Source organism: Mytilus edulis, chromosome 3 (genome assembly GCF_963676685.1).
Source record: "Mytilus edulis chromosome 3, xbMytEdul2.2, whole genome shotgun sequence".
Lineage (NCBI taxonomy): Eukaryota > Metazoa > Mollusca > Bivalvia > Mytilida > Mytilidae > Mytilus > Mytilus edulis.
In genome coordinates this window covers 103,674,153-103,693,971 of record NC_092346.1, presented here as the reverse complement: position 1 = coordinate 103,693,971, position 19,819 = coordinate 103,674,153, and the positions used below count along the sequence as shown (strand labels likewise).

The 19,819-nt window shown below is 32.1% G+C and overlaps 1 protein-coding gene across 2 annotated transcripts; it reads left to right on the top strand.

Moving 5' to 3' along the window:
* The first annotated feature begins 4,094 nt into the window (after window positions 1-4,094).
* On the top strand, window positions 4,095-14,865 carry LOC139518070 (uncharacterized). 2 transcript variants are annotated; one of them, XM_071309724.1, is made up of 6 exons: window positions 4,095-5,000; window positions 5,474-5,545; window positions 6,793-6,967; window positions 9,226-9,246; window positions 12,176-12,261; window positions 14,209-14,865. In XM_071309724.1, exons 1-6 carry the CDS (start codon window positions 4,896-4,898, stop codon window positions 14,278-14,280), a joined length of 531 nt encoding a protein of 176 aa, XP_071165825.1. In that variant the 5' UTR covers window positions 4,095-4,895; the 3' UTR covers window positions 14,281-14,865. The 2 variants fall into 2 exon arrangements, with proteins under 2 accessions (XP_071165825.1, XP_071165824.1); XM_071309723.1 differs by having other exon boundaries at window positions 4,101-4,644.
* The last annotated feature ends 4,954 nt before the right edge of the window (window positions 14,866-19,819 follow it).

Below are 19,819 nucleotides of genomic sequence, written 5' to 3'. Positions count from 1 at the left end.
GTGAACAAAACAAGCAGACATAATAGATAAAAGTGTCAAAAATTATGGGTAAAGCAGTCAGCATTGTATTGTGTTATAATCTTAATCAATATATAATAATCAATGTAACAAAGAAGCACAAAAAGGTACATAAACAAAGAAAATTAGCAAAATTGAAAGACAATTATACAAAAATTTACCATAGCACAATAACACAATAACGGGATGTATAGGTGCAGATAGTTATCAAAGGTACCAGAACCACGTCATATGTGTCAAGGAAACACTAAAAGTTATATAGACAAAGCACATTAGCAAAAAAGAAAAACGAGAATACAAAACTTATCATATCACAATAACGGAATAATAAATACAGAGCCACGTCGTAGGTATCAAGAAAACACAAAAAGGCATATAGACAAAGCACATTAGCAAAACTGAAAGACAAGAATACAAAAAATATCATAGAGGGTTATTATATAAAGGTTATTAACAAATGAACACCAAGGTCACCACCACAAACTGGTTGGTCAATACGTTGTTTCGGTGTCTTAATGTATTAGTGACATGTCTTCGTGATCTAACAACCTAATCTCCATTATAGTCGTATGATCTGTTGTTTTACCAATGTGTCCAAATATGTTCAAAATTTTGACAGTTTGACTAGAGGTAAATTCTCATGGCGGGATTTGTCGCAAACGATTTACTAGATTTGAATATCAGTAAATTAATATCGCCGTAATACAAGAAGAGCAAAATGGTAAGCCATTATTTACCAATTGAGCATTGGCATATAATTCGTCATTTCAACGTATTCTTTCAATGTTTCAGGGCTTGGCGTGTGTTCCTTCGTTAAATTTGTGTATGCTGAACGTATCTTAGATGAAATGATGCACTTTAGTGGAATAAATATGTGTATGAGCTTTTGCAATTATGTCTCATAATAAATTTTACTGTGCAGGAATATGCTTTCCTAAATCTTTAAACCGCTATAGTTTTAGATATAACAGCAACATAAGCATAAATTATGGGAAGAATGTTGGTGGTGTATTATAGAAATCGGTGATTCAAAGCAAAAATAGCATCTGCATTTGTTATTAGAGATTCAGTTTCTTTTCAATGAATTTAAAAAAAAATTGTAGGTATATAGGTTTGAGTTAATAATTGACCAGATTCGTTATTGTCCATTTGACTTCTATATATTTGTAGAAAAAAATTCTTAAAAAATCATTTTTATGAATTAATAATTTTTTCTTTGATGTATGTTAATATATGGTATATACGAAAAAAAATTCATAATTTTTGGTCAATATTTAAAAAAGTTTCCCATTTCCCTATGTTAATTTTATTTTTTGAAGTGTTGATTACCTGATGGAGTAAGTATAGGTAATGTAACAGCCTTCTAAACAGAATAAAAACAACATACATGTGCTTTTAATATTTGTTAATTTGTATCATGTGACTATACCAATTTGAATATTAAAGGACACCAATGAAAATGATCATCACTTTGTGGTTTTGATTATTGATTTTAAATCATTATTATATAAGTTAACTTACTATACACAAGCTTTTCATGCTTTTAGCATGGTGAGTTGTATAACAATAAAAAGAGGCTCTGAATAGTTAAAAAACAGATTTCAGTTAATAAACATTCAGTTATTTATTAATGTGCAAAATGCACATCTTGGAAGCAAACAATTTAGGAAAATAAAAAAAACGTAAATTCTGTCATTACTAAATGTCCACTAACATAACATATGAAGGTAAACATAAATAACAATATTCATTTTCATATCCTTTCCCTATAAAGTACTATTTTACTAGTTTACTAGTTTATACTATATCTTATGGTTTTTTTTTAAAGAAAATGGAAATTGCAGTTTCTTATCATAGATAAAACAACTATTACAATCACATGGCATGAAATCTAAGTTTAGTTGATGGTCAGTAGAGGTCATCTTAATATTTAAATATGCAAAGTCACATGGTACAAATAAACAAACATTAAAAGTACATGTATGTTGTTTTGTTTAGAAGGCTGTTACACTACTTATACTTACTCCATCAGGTAATCAACACTTCAAAAAATAAAATTAACATAGAGACCTAATGGGAAACTTTTTTAAATATTGACCAAAAATTATGAAATTAATAGTCAGAGTTCGTATATACCATATATTAACTCTGATTCAAACAAAAAATTCTCCGAAACCGATATTATCAAGATGCTTGATTTCTTGATTGACAACATATTTGTAACGTTCGGAGGACGTGTTTTTCAACAGACTGTCGGCATCCCAATGGGAACAAATTGTGCCCCTCTACTTGCCGACTTGTTTCCTTATTATTATGAGACTGACTTCATGCAGGAGCTTCTTGGGAAGAAAGATAAGAAGTTAGCAATATCCTTTAACTCTACTTTCCGCTATATAGATTACGTTCTTTCACTAAACAATTCAAAATTTGGTGACTATATGGAACGCATCTATCCAATCGAATTGGAGATAAAGGATACTACAGATACAGTTAAGTCGGCTTCATATCTTGACTTACATCTAGAAATTGACAATGAGGGTCGGTTGAAAACAAAACTTTACGACAAAAGAGATGATTTCAGCTTTCCTATTGTGAACTTTCCATTTCTAAGTAGCAACATTCCAGCAGCACCTGCATACGGGGTATATATCTCCCAATTGATACGATATTCCCGTGCTTGCATTTCCTATCATGATTTTCTTGATAGAGGGTTACTGCTGACAAGGAAGCTATAAAACCAAGAGTTCCAAATGGTGAAGTTGAAATCATCCCTTCGTAAATTTTACGGACGCCATAACGAGTTGGTTGACCGTTATGGAATAACTGTTTCACAAATGATATCGGATATGTTCCTTACGTCGTAACTACAATCCCCTTCCCTTTCATGAATGTGACCTACCGAATTAGACTATTTACCGGATTTGTAATCACATAAGCAACACGACGGGTGCCACATGTGGAGCAGGATCTGCTTACCCTTTCGGAGCACCTGAGATCACCCCTAGTTTTTGGTGGGGTTCGTGTTGTTTATTATTTAGTTTTCTATGTTGTGTCATGTGTACTATTGTTTTTCTGTTTGTCTTTTTCATTTTTAGCCATGGCGTTGTCAGTTTGTTTTAGATTTATGAGTTTGACTGTCCCTTTGGTATCTTTCGTCCCTCCTTTTTTTAACATATATCAAGGAAAAAATTATTAATTCATAAAAATGAATTTTTAAGAATTTTTTTCTGCAAATATATAGAAGTCAAATGGACTATACAATGAATGGTATCAAATCTGCCATGCAGAACACATAAGGGCCAATAGGAATTTCTACATGCAGATAGAACTGGTAGAAAATGAAAATAAAGGACAGATATCCTATAGTTAAAATAGGGTGTCTCTTTCTATTATAGAGAAATGGTTGAAAAATACTTTTGATATCGAGGTAGTATAAAAAATAGGAAACTATTCTGTTGATCATAATTATAGATAAGATCATATTTTCTTGATGAGTTTATTTCATACTCAATAGGCTGCACCAACAGTTCACGATTCAGTAGTTCTTATCTACTAATCAAAGTCATATAAAAGCTTCACAATATAAATTTGATTGAACACCATTAGAAATATCGGACAATATTATTTAAATACTTATATTGACGGTAAATAACGACAATGACCTGGGTTTTATAAACTTGGTAGTTTAAAATTTTTCATAATAATAGAATTATTGATCTGTGATCAGTGATCAGTTTTCAAAATATTATTAATTTTAGAAGGTATAATAAAAGGTATTCTGGAAACTTTTACCATTTGTTAGTTAAATTTTAATTAGAAAGGCAATTACACAAAACAGTGCATAAAAATAAGTACCCCAAACAAAATAGGATCGATTGTATAACAAAAATATAATGCATAACAAACATTGTTATGTTAAAAAAGACATTCAGAATATTAAGATGTATCAGATTACTGAAGTTAATAAAATAGAATTTATAATGCATTGTGCTTGTACTTAAATAGATAAAACAATAGACCGTATTATATTACATATGTTTACACGGTTTATAATTTTGATCAAGAGATACCCAGTTATTATTTGTAAGGTCAAAACATTTTAATGGCTTTACATGTAATCGCTCAAAACTGGATTATAAATGTATGGAAAAAGTAGTAGAAATTTACCTTTGGGTGCTTCAGGATTTTATGATCATCCGAAAGAAAATTCAACACCTTATAATAATGACAGGCTTGATGATGCAGTTAGTTTGGATTATTCCCAAGCCCTTAGTGGATTTCAAAGATCAGATTTTGTAGCAAGTGGTGACTACGCCAGCAGACTTGAACGAAGCTCTGAAAGGCGACATGATATCGACTCTCGTGAAACAAGCGGTGACTATGCTACAAGAATCGGAAGTTTTACTCAAAACCTTACAAGTACACCAGATCTTCCTGTTCGCAGAAATAGTGGAGCATATGCTCAACGGATTGGAAATTCATCTCGTAATTAAAAGGAAATATCTCATAAGGAACAGATATTTCATGGGATGGACAAACTTGGACGAACTATGCACTGTGAAATATCTCCTGAGGATCAGTGATTTCATAACACAGGGATGGACAAACTTGGACGAACTATGCACGGTGAGTGTGTCTATGAAAACTAACTCTTTAAAGATAAATATAGAAATTACTATCCACCACCTATTTCGGAAGACGATGTCGGATTGCAAGGTATAGAAAGTCCTCGATCAATACTGGAAACAGCAAGACCATTTCCGGAAGGAATTTGAAGCATCAGATATGTCAGAAGTGGTCCATTTATTTCTCCGCCTGGTGAATCAACAGATCAAGAATCTTTTAAAAACCATAAAAAATCATCCCAAGGACAACAAATGAGAAGGAACTCTCCTCCGGATGAACATTTGGAAAGTGAAACCCTCGCATGGGCAAATCGTCTTCTTACGAAGGAATCTTCCTTATTGTCAAAATTCAGAAATGTAAAAAAAACAATTCTTTCAGTTTCTTTTTATTTGTATTCATTTAAAAACGTCTATTCTTATAAACTTTATTCCTACTTAATATTACTTTACATATATCTTTCACTTGTTTAAAGAGCCATGTTATGTTTTGAAACCTTTGTATTTTAACTTGACATTATCAGTAGGTAAAGGGTATATAGGATATGTGTTAATTAGACAGCAACCTCTAGACAAAGATTATCAAAACACACATAGAGCAAGTTAAGTCATTTGGTTTACTTTTAGAATATCATTCACTAACAATTGTTGAATGTTATAGATGTTCAGATACAGTTTGTGGTGTTGTGTTAACACAATGCTCATACAAGATACAAGATAAAACATCTACATATGTTACAATCGTTAAATTATTTTGCATTAATACAATGTTTAATTGTTTAACTATATGCTTTGAACCGATTGAGTAAATAGATAACCTTATTTGATTTCAGATGAAATCAGCAATAAATAAATGGACTCTCAGACGTATTTATAAACCAGAAACATCGTTCATTAAAGGACAGGTGTGTATCTTTTATTACTAGGTATTTTGATTGCTCAGTATAAACACTCGTGCAAGTTAATGATAAATAAAGAGTCTGAGAATTTTTTTCCGGATTGATCATTTATGTTCATCTGTTGCTATGAATGGTCATTTTCTGTTCTTGCGAAAATGTGCACTTTTGTATACAAATGGCTCCTGCATTTTGTGTTGCAGATTATTCTTTTCCGTCCTGTCTTTTGCAAAGCTATCTATTTTAAGTTCTTTCCAGGGCCGAGTTATTTATTTCTAATTTTTACTGCACATTCCACACACACCCCTCCAAAAATCCCAAACCCACAAACAGTTGTCCCCTAAAGACAACGGTACTTTTATGGATGTGCAATCTACGTAAATGCTGACAGCATTTGATTCCCAAAAAGGTTTTTTGAATATCTGCATATATAATATGAGTGATAATATGACATACGTTTGTCAATACGTTCAAATTGGTATTTGTTGGGCGTTTGATACCTCGTCGTCCTGCTGATGATTAATTGCAGTTTCATTGACAATAAACGGTTACGTCTTATCTTTGGGAGTTTTCATTGTTTTCATAACGTTATGCTGTAATCATTTCATCAAAATAATATTCCTGGTATGATTGTGTTGCATAATATCTGTTGAATATCAGAAACAATATTTCACAGCTGTAAGGTCAAGGCTATCCGTATTATGTAAAAAGGGTTGATCTGTATGGAATGGCATTAAATATAGAAAGAAGAAAATAGCTTTAAAGATTATGTAATCTAATGTATATTTATGGAATAACCGTTTCACAAATGATATCGGATATGTTCCTTACTTCGTAACTACAATCCCCTTCTCTTTCATGAATGTGACCTACCAAATCAGACTATTTACCGGATTTGTTATCACATAAAGCAACACATGTGGAGCAGGATCTGCCTACCCTTCCGGAGCACATGAAATCACCCCTAGGTTTTGGTGGGGTTCGTGTTGTTTATTCTTTAGTTTTCTATGTTGTGTCATGTGTACTATTGTTTGTCTGTTTGTCTTTTTCATTTTTAGCCATGGCGTTGTCAGTTTATTTTCGATTTATGAGTTTGATTGTCCCTTTGGTATCTTTCGTCTCTCTTTTTTAGTTATCATTGCTTCTTAAAGTATGCATCTTTTGGGAAACATTATATCTTTTTTATATACAATATACTTACTTAATCGTGTTACAGTTTTTAATGTAATTTCTTTCTTTCTTTTTTCTTGCTACAGGGCCCAAAAGTATTAAATTTATTTGAAAGCATTGATGTGTTGAGCTCTTCAAGTACACAAGATCTACTTCCTCAAAATCAGCGTAAAGAAAAAACAAATAACATCGCTTCATGTTTTTGTGGATTATTTTTAATGATAATATTTGTGTTTCCTGTTATTCCTGTGATTGTGATATGTAAGTGATTCAAGTATTACTCTGTTAATGTGGCCATCGTTATCTCTATTGTTGTTTTATTAATACCAACTATTTGTAAATAGTCAATCAAAACGAATTCAAAAAGTTGCTACTTGCATATGACTTTTTAGAATACAATTAAATATGATAAAAGTAATAAGTAGCATCTTCATCACTCTTTCTTTCTTGTGCAATTTGTTTCGTACGATTACTCATTACCATGGTATAATATATCTGTTCCGGACCATATGAGTATTTGGACCATATAGGTATATATTTTTTTTCAAATTACATTATAAACGTTTCAATAATACAAAAACTTTATCTAAAAAAAACAGTGATGGTTTAAAACATGACATTTTTTTAATTTTATAATTCAAAAAACTACGTAAAAATTTAATATTGATGCCTTGGTTAGTTTTCTTCGCTAGTTACATTCGTGCATGTAGGGTTGGATGACATTCACTTCCACACGGTATCATAGCTATTTTGCATTTGCGAGAAATTTGTGCAAGATCCTTCTAATTTACACATTTTGTTTGCGAGTGAAAAACAAGCTTTTTTTGCAGCTGCGTACAGTGATACCGAAGTCTTTGGCCATTCTGATGTCTACGGTGTTTTTAAGAAGCTCTAGATATCAAATATCGTAAAATGACTGCAATACACCATCTTCACAACACAACTTAAATAAACTAATAGTATGTTACTTTCCAGTGACTTTTTATGTAACAGTTCATTAAGAAATTTTTGGAATTTAATTTTTTAGTCGACATATTGCCATTTGCACGTAATAACAAATCGGTAATGACCATCGGTATAAAATGTGTTTACTATAAATTTGACAATTAAGTAAAATTAACTATGTGAAACTTCTTATTTTTATTTAGCTTATCTTTTTATTATAATATAATAATAAAATTACCTATATGATAGCGTCTTTTGAATGAACGGTCATACCATATGAAGAGTTTAGTAGTATTAAAAGTAAACTGTAACTGAGTGTTAATTACCCCGACCATACGCGTATGGTCGGACCATATGAGTATATACCATTATGGTCATGGCCATACCCGTATGGTCCAAATACTCATATGGTCCGGAACATATCCATGAATAATTCATAAGTAAGATGCAACACAAAACAATAAAAAATGCTGAATGAACCACAAAACTCCAAACAGAAGAAGACCAGGTTTGCCGACATAATAAGAATTTCTGCTATCTAGAAGCAGTAAATCTTTCAAAAAGTAGAATCACAACAATACCGAACTCAGACACATCAAACGAATGGACAACTGCCATATTCCTGACTTTGTACAGACATTTTCTTATATAAAAAATGATGGATTAAACCTGGTTTAATAGCAAGCTAAACCTCTCACTTGCATGACAGTTGTAATAAATTCCATAATATTAACAAAGATGTGTGAACAAAAAAAAACCAGACATCTAATATGTTTGGCCCCGCCACGTTATTTATGTATGTGCCTGTCCCGGGTCGGAAGCCTGTATATTCAGTGGTTGTCGTTTGTTTATGTGTTACATATTTGTTTTTCGTTCATTTTTTTACATAAATAGGGCCGTTAGTTTTCTCGTTTGAATTGTTTTACATTGTCTTATCGGGGCCTTTTATAGCTAATATCGTAATCACTATAACAACAAACAAGTATGTAATAAAGAATCACTAAAAAGGCATATAGACAAAGCAAAAATGAAAGACGAGAATGCAAAAATCTACCATAAAACAATAACACAATGACGGGATGTAAAAGAACAGAGCCACGTCAAATGGATATCACAAAACATAGACTAAACAGTAGAAGAAATATTCAAAAAGGCAAATACACATTATCAAGATGGCAAAAAACGTCAGAACCCGGAATCTATACTGCAAGACTATTGTCTATTATTTGGGAATTTGATACAGAATACTTATCAGCAATATAGATGGAAAAGGAAATACTCAGTATTTTATAGATCTAAAGATAGTAGAGTGTCTTAGTATGTCATGACAATACTTAGTTCTATTGAGAGACAGTTATTTAAGATAGACTTTGCCAAATTGTTTTCTTTTCGCTTCTCCCTTCGATCTCTGTAAAACCTTTTTAATAAGTAGCAAGTTAGTTTTGTATATTATCCTCCTTTACCATTAGTATGGGAATTTATTAAAATAAAACCATTTCATAATATCCATTCCATCATAATTTAGTTTATCCTTTTCGATATCGTTTGAATTAATCTATATTCGTCCTTTTCAGTCACAGATCCTTCCGATTTCGGTAAGTATTTTAGAATTGCAACTTACCAGACAGATAAAGGTGGCACGGTAGTATTTGCATTCCAGAATTTAGGTTGCTCTTTTGTGTACCCTACTTAGGTAAATGTATCTAAACAGTGTGATTGGACAAAAAATACAGTATCAACTGAACATACTTTCCCAAACTGAGGGATGTATCAGGTGTAGAAAAATATGAAATAATTTTACATACAGATGAAAATGAATTTTTGAGAATTTTTTTAAATTTTGTATTCACTGCACCATAAAAGACCTAAAATTACTAGTGGCCTTAGGTTTCTAAAAATAGCAAAAAAAAGTACACGGTCATGATACATATTCAAATTCATTTCTGAATAGTAAAACGAAAGTACTTCAGTTAAGTGTGAATGTAGATTTTTTTGCAGTGTTAGAAAGTGGTGAAAATTCTAAAAAGGCTATCATTATCCCTATGGGCCAGGAAATACTACCGTGCCACCTTAAACACAACGCCGTAATCACTTGAATATTCAGATGTTGGCTTATGTCATTTAACTATTCATTAGTTATTATAAAAAAAATATAATAACAGAAATACCGTTAATATTTTTTTCTTTGTTGTCATTGTATAATCTTTAGACATATGAAGTTCAATTTCGAGTTCATAAATTTTCTTTACTTTTCCACAACTGTTTCTATTTCATATAATTCAGACAAAAAGATAAATATATCTGTTTATATTTTATTTATCAAAAATCCTTGAATCTAAGACTTCAAAGTCAGAAATATGCAAGTTCTACATTTTCAATCAAGAGAGGACAGCATCAATAAATTGACAAATAGTTCGCTAGAAATGTACACCAATTTGAATATCAAAATTGACAAAACACAGTAATGGAAAGTAAACGTTACATATCGGTTTACTTTACGTTGTAATGTTATGGATAGAAGATCAAGGAACTCACCTACCGATAACCGGCATCATGTGTTAAATATTTTGAATTCTACGTGATTTTAACAAGTATTTACGTAGATCTAAATATATCTAAGACTACAACAATCAATCTTATAACATAACGATACTGACTCCCCATTGATGACGTTCACATATAAACAATCTTATAACATAACGATACTGACTCCCCATTGATGACGTTCACAAATAAACAATCTTATAACATAACGATACTGACTCCCCATTGATGACGTTCACATATAAACAATCTTATAACATAACGATACTGACTCCCCATTGATGACGTTCACATATAAACAATCTTATAACATAACGATACTGACTCCCCATTGATGACGTCCACAAATAAACAATTTTATAACATAACGATACTGACTCCCCATTGATGACGTTCACATATAAACAATCTTATAACATAACGATACTGACTCCCCATTGATGACGTTCACATATAAACAATCTTATAACATAACGATACTGACTCCCCATTGATGACGTTCACATATAAACAATCTTATAACATAACGATACTGACTCCCCATTGATGACGTCCACAAATAAACAATTTTATAACATAACGATACTGACTCCCCATTGATGACGTTCACATATAAACAATCTTATAACATAACGATACTGACTCCCCATTGATGACGTTCACATATAAACAATCTTATAACATAACGATACTGACTCCCCATTGATGACGTTCACAAATAAACAATCTTATAACATAACGATACTGACTCCCCATTGATGACGTTCACATATAAACAATCTTATAACATAACGATACTGACTCCCCATTGATGACGTTCACATATAAACAATCTTATAACATAACGATACTGACTCCCCATTGATGACGTTCACATATAAACAATCTTATAACATAACGATACTGACTCCCCATTGATGACGTTCACATATAAACAATCTTATAACATAACGATACTGACTCCCCATTGATGACGTTCACATATAAACAATCTTATAACATAACGATACTGACTCCCCATTGATGACGTTCACATATAAACAATCTTATAACATAACGATACTGACTCCCCATTGATGACGTTCACAAATAAACAATCTTATAACATAACGATACTGACTCCCCATTGATGACGTTCACATATAAACAATCTTATAACATAACGATACTGACTCCCCATTGATGACGTTCACATATAAACAATCTTATAACATAACGATACTGACTCCCCATTGATGACGTTCACATATAAACAATCTTATAACATAACGATACTGACTCCCCATTGATGACGTTCACAATATAAACAATCTTATAACATAACGATACTGACTCCCCATTGATGACGTTCACAATATAAACAATCTTATAACATAACGATACTGACTCCCCATTGATGACGTTCACATATAAACAATCTTATAACATAACGATACTGACTCCCCATTGATGACGTTCACATATAAACAATCTTATAACATAACGATACTGACTCCCCATTGATGACGTTCACAAATAAACAATCTTATAACATAACGATACTGACTCCCCATTGATGACGTTCACATATAAACAATCTTATAACATAACGATACTGACTCCCCATTGATGACGTTCACATATAAACAATCTTATAACATAACGATACTGACTCCCCATTGATGACGTTCACAAATAAACAATCTTATAACATAACGATACTGACTCCCCATTTATGACGTTCACATATAAACAATCTTATAACATAACGATACTGACTCCCCATTGATGACGTTCACATATAAACAATCTTATAACATAACGATACTAACTCCCCGTTGATGACGTTCACATATAATAGTTATTAGGATTATAATTTAGTAAGTCACTAACTTACTTTTTATTATTATCTTTTTAATTTCATATTAAGAAGTCTGTTCTTTGTTACATATTTGTTTGTTTTAATAGTACAGCTAATGATTTCTTTTATATACATTTTAGCTCAAATTGAAATAACTATAAAATTCAGTGGATATGTGGATGCTAATTTAGATATAAGTATCATGGAACAGGATATATGTCGTCAGGTAGGTGAATTATATTTGACATTGATATTGCTTCAAAGTTGAAAGTTAATTCACTTCACACCGATTCAACAACAAGATATATTTAATGATTCCAAAGGTTTGAATTCTTGCGGTGCTGGTCCCATTTCGAAAGTAAGTTAATTCTGTAGTATTTTTATTATATAATATAGTAGAGTATAACAAGTATACCATGGAACATATCTACCTGAGGATTTTAATATATATCAATGAACTAGTAAATCTGGGCTACAAATGTCCGACTATAATACTCATTATGGACTCAAATGTTACTCAAAGTACATTGCATTTAGCAAGAGTTTTACTTATGCAAATTTAAATAATAAAATTAACGGTACCAATTTTTCTGCACTAGAAACGCATTACGGCAATCAATGTCAAAAATGTCGTGTCGATATTATTTTGCATATGTTCCCAATCCTAATTTGTGATAAAACACCTCAAGGGCTTCAAATATATGTCTGAGACTTTTCTTCTATTAAAACTTTACTACATACTTTCAATATTTAGAGGAAAAGTGAAATGGAACTTTTCCATGGAATAAAAACAAAAATAGGATACAGAAGTCTGAAGATCTGAAACAACATGTGAATAGAATAATAAAAATACTGCAAATAACTCCGATGCAAATTCAAAAAGGGGAAGTCCGTAAAAAATGTCAAAGTCAAACGCTAAAAATCGACGGACCACAATTCATATTGAACAAAAACCAATGGCAAACAAGGGACTAGCAAAAAACAAACAGAATGAAAAACCGACAAATTACAAAAATGTATTAATGAGTATATAACACAGTGTTAAGAACAATACATAAGATAATGACAAAAACTTCAACCAATGCAACAACCTCCTTCCAATATAAATTCAGTGTTATTAATGAAATATTCCATCTATAAAGTTGACAAAATACAAGGAAGGACATGTGATTTTTTTTCACTGCAAGAAGTTGTTCACTTAGTACAATTATTCTACGTACAATAAGTAATAAGAAATAGGCATCATAATAGTTGGGTTTTGTTTGTGTCATTTGGTTTCTTGTGGTGAGTTGTCTTATTGGCAATCATATCACATCTTTTTTTTTAATGAAAATGTATATACAATCTTAAAGTTATGGTCAATTAGCAATGATTATCAATTTCGTTCAACACAAGAGACGCTTTTTCATTCGACGCAACATAGTTTATTCCATTTTCTTTTAATTTAATGGGTTGAGAATAGTTATCCCTTACTTGAACTTTAATATTGAATAGCAAATGTCATATACATGTCCCATCAATTCAATATTTTTTTTATCATGAGAACTTATACTGGAAGGAGGGGGTAAATATGTTGTTATGTACTATGCACTTTACAAGAGAAGGAATGTATATAATTGATTAAAAATACCCATATTTTATCTGTTATATTCAAGATTGATACAGCTTTTTTTTGTCATACAGCAGTTGTTATTCATGTGACCTTATAAATATCAAGTACAAAAATAAGTAAATAAAGCAAATAAAGACAATTAACAAATGTTCAGAACTCAAAGGAAATGTCAAATGTCACAAATGTAATTTCATTTTTCATTGTGGCAATACATTTTAGCTCAATATTCCAGCATTGGGGTTAGTAACATATTAAAACCAATTTGCATGTATGTATGATTATTTGTTGAATTTCGAAAATTCTTCCAAGATGTCCATTGTTTAATTATGGCAGATGTGTCAAACAAAAATATCAATAGTTAAAGCCACCATGCAGTTTTTAAATACTTTTATATTGGGCGGTATTATAATCTAAAAATCTAAAGTTTCTTTGACTTGTGCTTGTGTCGACTGAGACTACTTTTATCTCCATGACTGTCAAGCAAAATCCGATAACACGACACACAAGAATCATGAGTGTGTAAGTTGCATTATGAAATAATAAGATTTTATTTTATTGCAGGAATGGATCTATTACGGCAAATGTTTCTCTTCTTTTTCGTGTCTCAAATATACCAAACGAACATGTCATTGAAGAAACTATTAACAAGCAGTTGACAACTGTTCGAACAATCAGCATGTTTGCATACGAAAAAAACTCTACAAAAACAATAAAATACACATTTGTTAAACAAAGACTTGTAGGTAAACTGCCTTAAACGAGAGGTCAAACAACAATAGAACAAACTACTACTCAAATATTATCGACATCTGCGACAAAAACTACTACTACAATACCATCGACAACTGCAGAAGAAACTACCACTACATCACAACAACAGTAGAAGGTATAAGTACACCTGTTACAACTAGTTTAACAACGGAAATAATGACAGAAATAGAGACAACGACGAAGTCAGATACTACAACTTCAAATGTACAAATAAAATCCGAACAGCCGACAACAACTGAAGGACTTACAACATTCACGACAACTAAAACACTACAGTCTACCAATCCAGATAAAGTAACTTCAAGTGAACAAACAGCTAAATCTACCAGTGAACATACAACATCAAAAGTCCCAGAAACTACAAGTAGTACAACGTCATAACAGACTTTTAATAAGAACTTTCAGTGAATAAATAAAAGGAATAGTTGGCATTAGTAACGACAATGATCACGCGTTTTATTTATTATTATTTTTAGAAACGTTCTACCTTTTCTAGATGCTACATAATAAATTCATTTATAACTTATAAATATACATTCACAGATGAACCGCTTTGTATAGCACAGGTAGATTTTGGTTTGTACGAACTAGTCAGGAAATGTTATACAAATACTAATAGACATAGCCTCTTTAAAAGATCAAAGATGGGCGAAAGATACCAGAGGAACAGTCAAATCGAAAGCAAACTAACAACGCTATGGCTTCAAATGAAAAAGACAAACAGACAAATAACAGTACAAAAGAAACAGCATAGAAAACTAAAGACTAAAAACCCCACCAAAATTTGGAGGTGATCTCAGATGCTCCGGAATGGTAAGCAGATCCTGCTCCACATATGGCACCCGTCGTGTTGCTCATGTTGTTACAAACCCGGTAAATAGTCGAATTCGGTAGGTCACATTCATGAAAAGGGAAGGGATTGTAGTTAAGACGTAAGAAACATATCCGATATCATGTGTGAAACGGTTATTCTATAACGGTCAACAAACTCGTGCAGGCGTTCGTACTTCACCACTTGGAACTCTTAGTTTAATATCTTTTTTTGTGTGCAGCTACCCTCTATCTAGGAAATCATGATGGGAAATACAAGCGCGGGAATATCGTATCAATTGGGATATATATACTCCGTATGCAGGCGCTGCTGGAATGTTGCTACATAGAAATGGAAAGTTTACAATTGGGAAGCTGAAATCAAATAATGTGTGTTCGGCAAAAGGGACATTTATAAATTCCATCTCATATATCTTAAAATTACGATGTATGAATACCAGTTTTATAAATACATGAAGAAATCGTTCTGACAAGAGTGACACACTATAAGGAAGCAGTGGTAATGTGGTGTCCTAGTGTCCTGTTGTATATTCATGGGAGGTGTTAATTGTTATTAGGTGGTTTACATTTTGTAGTGTACTACTATATTATATATTTATTTAATGTTCAGTCTTGAATGTTCTTGAGTTCTTGTGACTGTCATACAAGTGAGATGTTAAGCTATTAAAAAAACAGGTTCAATAAAGGCAACAGTAGTATACCGCTCTTCAAAATTCATAAATCGATAGAGAAAAAACAAATCCGGGTTACAAACTAAAACTGAGGGAAACGTATCAATACACGATTTTCTACATAAGAAAATGGCTGTCAGAACCAAGTCAGGAATATAACATTTGTTATCCATTCATTTGATTTCTATTTCTTTTGATTCTGCCATTTGAATTGGGACTTTTCGTTTTGAACTCCAGGTTGAATACACCAGTGATTTTGTTAAAATACCATGTACCATGTCAGGAATATGCCAGTTCTTATCATATAGTCCGTTTCGAACAGCGGTATACTACTGTTGCCTTTGTGAATTTTTGCGTTTGTTTTTGTTGCAGTTAAGTGTTTCTGTTGTTCTGATGTTTTCCTCTTATAGTTAATGTGTTTCCCTTGGTTTGGGTTTGCAGCCGGGTTTGTTTTCGCATAATTGATTTAATATGACTATTGATCAGCGGTATACTACTGTTGCCTTTATATATCACCGTGAACCTGGGATTATGGATACTCCTGAAAAGAAAACGTTTCAGATCTTGATCATTTCGTTAATTTTGACACAGATGAACGATTGAAACTAGAAAATATGACAAGAGTAATGCATTCAACTTTTAAATTGTTAACTTCCAAATTCTCAGAAGTAACATACCAATATAGTCCATAGTGTGGACAGTGTGTTACTTGCCAATTTTTTTTATACCCCTTCCAAATTTATTTCTCCATGTTTTATGCCTCATATAGCAAGTAGGGGGGTGAAATGACACTGTAAAAAAATGGGGGTCATAAATTTTTATGTGAAGTCACGAAGCAGTTAATCATCTTATCGTCTGACGGACATTACATTGTCACGAAGCAGGTAATCATCAAATCGTCTTACTGACATTAGACTGTCACAAGGCAGGTAATCATTTTATCGTCTGACTGACATTACATTGTCACGAAGCATATATCTCATCGTCTGACTGACATAACATTGTCACGAAGCAGGTAATAATTTTATCGTCTGACTGACATTTGACTGTCACGAAGCAGGATATCATTTTATCGTCTAACTGACATTTGACTGTCACGAAGAAGGTAATCATTTTATCGTCTGATTGATATTTGACTGTCACGAAGCAGATTATCATCTAATCGTCTTACGGACATTAGACTGTTACAAGGCAGGTAATCATTTTATCGTCTGACTGACATTACATTGTCACAAAGCATATATCTCATCGTCTGACTGACATAACATTGTACCGAAGCAGGTAATCATTTTATCGTCTGACTGACATTTGACTGTCACGAAGCAGGTAAACATCTTATCGTCTGACTGACATTTGACTGTCCCGAAGAAGGTAATAATTTTATCGTCTGATTGAAATTACACTGTCACGAAGCATTGATCATCTTATCGTCTGACTGACATTTAACTGTCACGAAGAAGGTAATTATTTTATCGTCTGATTGACATTACACTGTCACGAAGCATTAATCATCTTATCTTCGGACTGGGATTACACTGTCACAGAGCAGGTAATCATCTTATCGTCTGTACGACATTACACTGTCACAAAGCAGGTTATCATCTTACCGTCTGTATGACATTACACTGTCACAAAGCAGGTAATCATTTTAACATCTGACTGACTTTTGACTGTCAGGAAGAAGGTAATCATTTCATCGTCTGACTGACATTTGACTGTCACGAAGCAGGTAATCATCTTATCGTCTGACTGATATTAGACTGTCACGAAGCAGGTAATCATCTTATCGTCTGACTGACATTTGACTGTCACGAAGCAGGTTATCATCTTATCGTCTGACTGAAATGAGACTGTCACGAAGCAGGTAATCATCTTATCGTCTTACTGACATTTGACTGTCTCGAAGAAGGTAATCACGAAGCATTTAGAAACTTGTTAATTATTAACGCTACTTCCAGCTCATCCCAAAATCACTTCAACAAAACCATCCATGAGAAGCATTATTGATTAGTTGCATATATATGATGATGATTTACATATATATAAATTAGATAATTGTTTTGTTATGTTCTTGAGTATTTCATCTTTCATTTATTAGTGAAATGGCATAATGGATAAGTTTGATATAAAGCATGTTGTTTGCTTCAGACATTGTTTAATTATATAAAGCATGTTGTTTGCCACATACATTGTTTAATTATATAAAGCATGTTGGTCGCTTTAGACATTGTTTAATTATATAAAGCATGTTGTTTGTTTCAGACATTGTTTAATTATATAAAGCATGTTGTTCGCTTCAGACATTGTTTAATTATATAAAGCATGTTGTTCGCCTCAGACATTGTTTAATTATATAAAGCATGTTGTTCGCTTCAGACATTGTTTAATTATATAAAGCATGTTGTTTGCTTCAGACATTGTTTAATTATATAAAGCATGTTGTTTGCTTCAGACATTGTTTAATTATATAAAGCATGGTGTTTGCTTCCGACATTGTTTAATTATATAAAGCATGTTGTTTGCTTCAGACATTGTTTAATGATATTTAAAGTATATTGTTTCCTCCTGATATTGTATAATATGTGTTATCAGTTTGCACCATTATTGTATTATTAACATTTCATGAGATGCAATTACCCGCACAAGGAGGTAGAATTGATTCACAACAGCAGGTCCAATTTACAATATTGTAAGTACAGTTTTAGAATTGGTAGGCTGGTTGCAATCAAATCTACATATTCTTGTTATAGGAACTGCACGTTTAAAATATTGCCGAGTCTTGTAATACCTCTATCACAAATGTGCTATATTTGCTGAGGGAGACAATGACCTTTACAATATAACTTTCATATTTACAAGCCACAATATGCTTCGACAACCTATCATTATATTCATGGTACATAACCATACAATCTTGTCGATCTTTATCTTGTTGGTCTGTCTGTCAGTGATACCTCTATTCTTAATTGTGTCTTTTATAACAGTGATAGACTACAAGGTTTGATAGAGGTAACACATTTGTATATTTCTAGTGAAGACATTTCAAGGTAACATATAATATACATGCAATTCAAAATTCATACATTCGCTGAATTACCGTGATAACATATTATCGCCGATATGGACTTAGCTGTGTTGGGGCGTCGTAAAGCAAACATTAATCAATCAATCATAACAGATTGTTTGGTATATTAGTTTTACTGAAAGGACACAATTGATTATCTTGATATAAAGCAGATTGTTTCCTCCTGATATTGTGTAATATCTATTATCAGATTGCACTTTATTGCATTATTGAGATTTTATGAGATGCAGTTACTGACACAAAGAAAAATGATCAATTCATAACAGCATGTCTAATTTCCAACAAGGAGCTATAATGAATATACGATTATATATCAATTACGGTCTGGCTTATTTTTCAAAGGTTGGTTGCAATGATATGTAATTAAATGTTACAAAAACTAAAAATATCTTTAAAGATGTATACTATTTTGCTACAAACACGACTCCTCTAAAATTCCAATCAATGTACTAACCGTGATAGAAAGCATGTTTTTGACAATCATCATACACTGAGGTGTATATATTTGTCTTAGTTCATATTTTTATGCTGTACATAACGTTTATTTTTCTTATGTAAAGATTGTCTTCTTTTACAATGTACCAATTTTAAGTCTGAAAATGTTTTATGAATATTTTTACTTGTCTGTATATATTCATTGCATATGTTGTTAGACGCATTTGTGGATACTCCGTCCGCAAGTGCCCCCGTTGTAAAGGGGTAGTTTCTAAATAAATATATATATATATATATGATGTAGAAATATGATGGGAATTTTGGAGATTTCACAACAAACTTAAAATCGTTATCAAAGCGCGATGAATACTCAAACCAG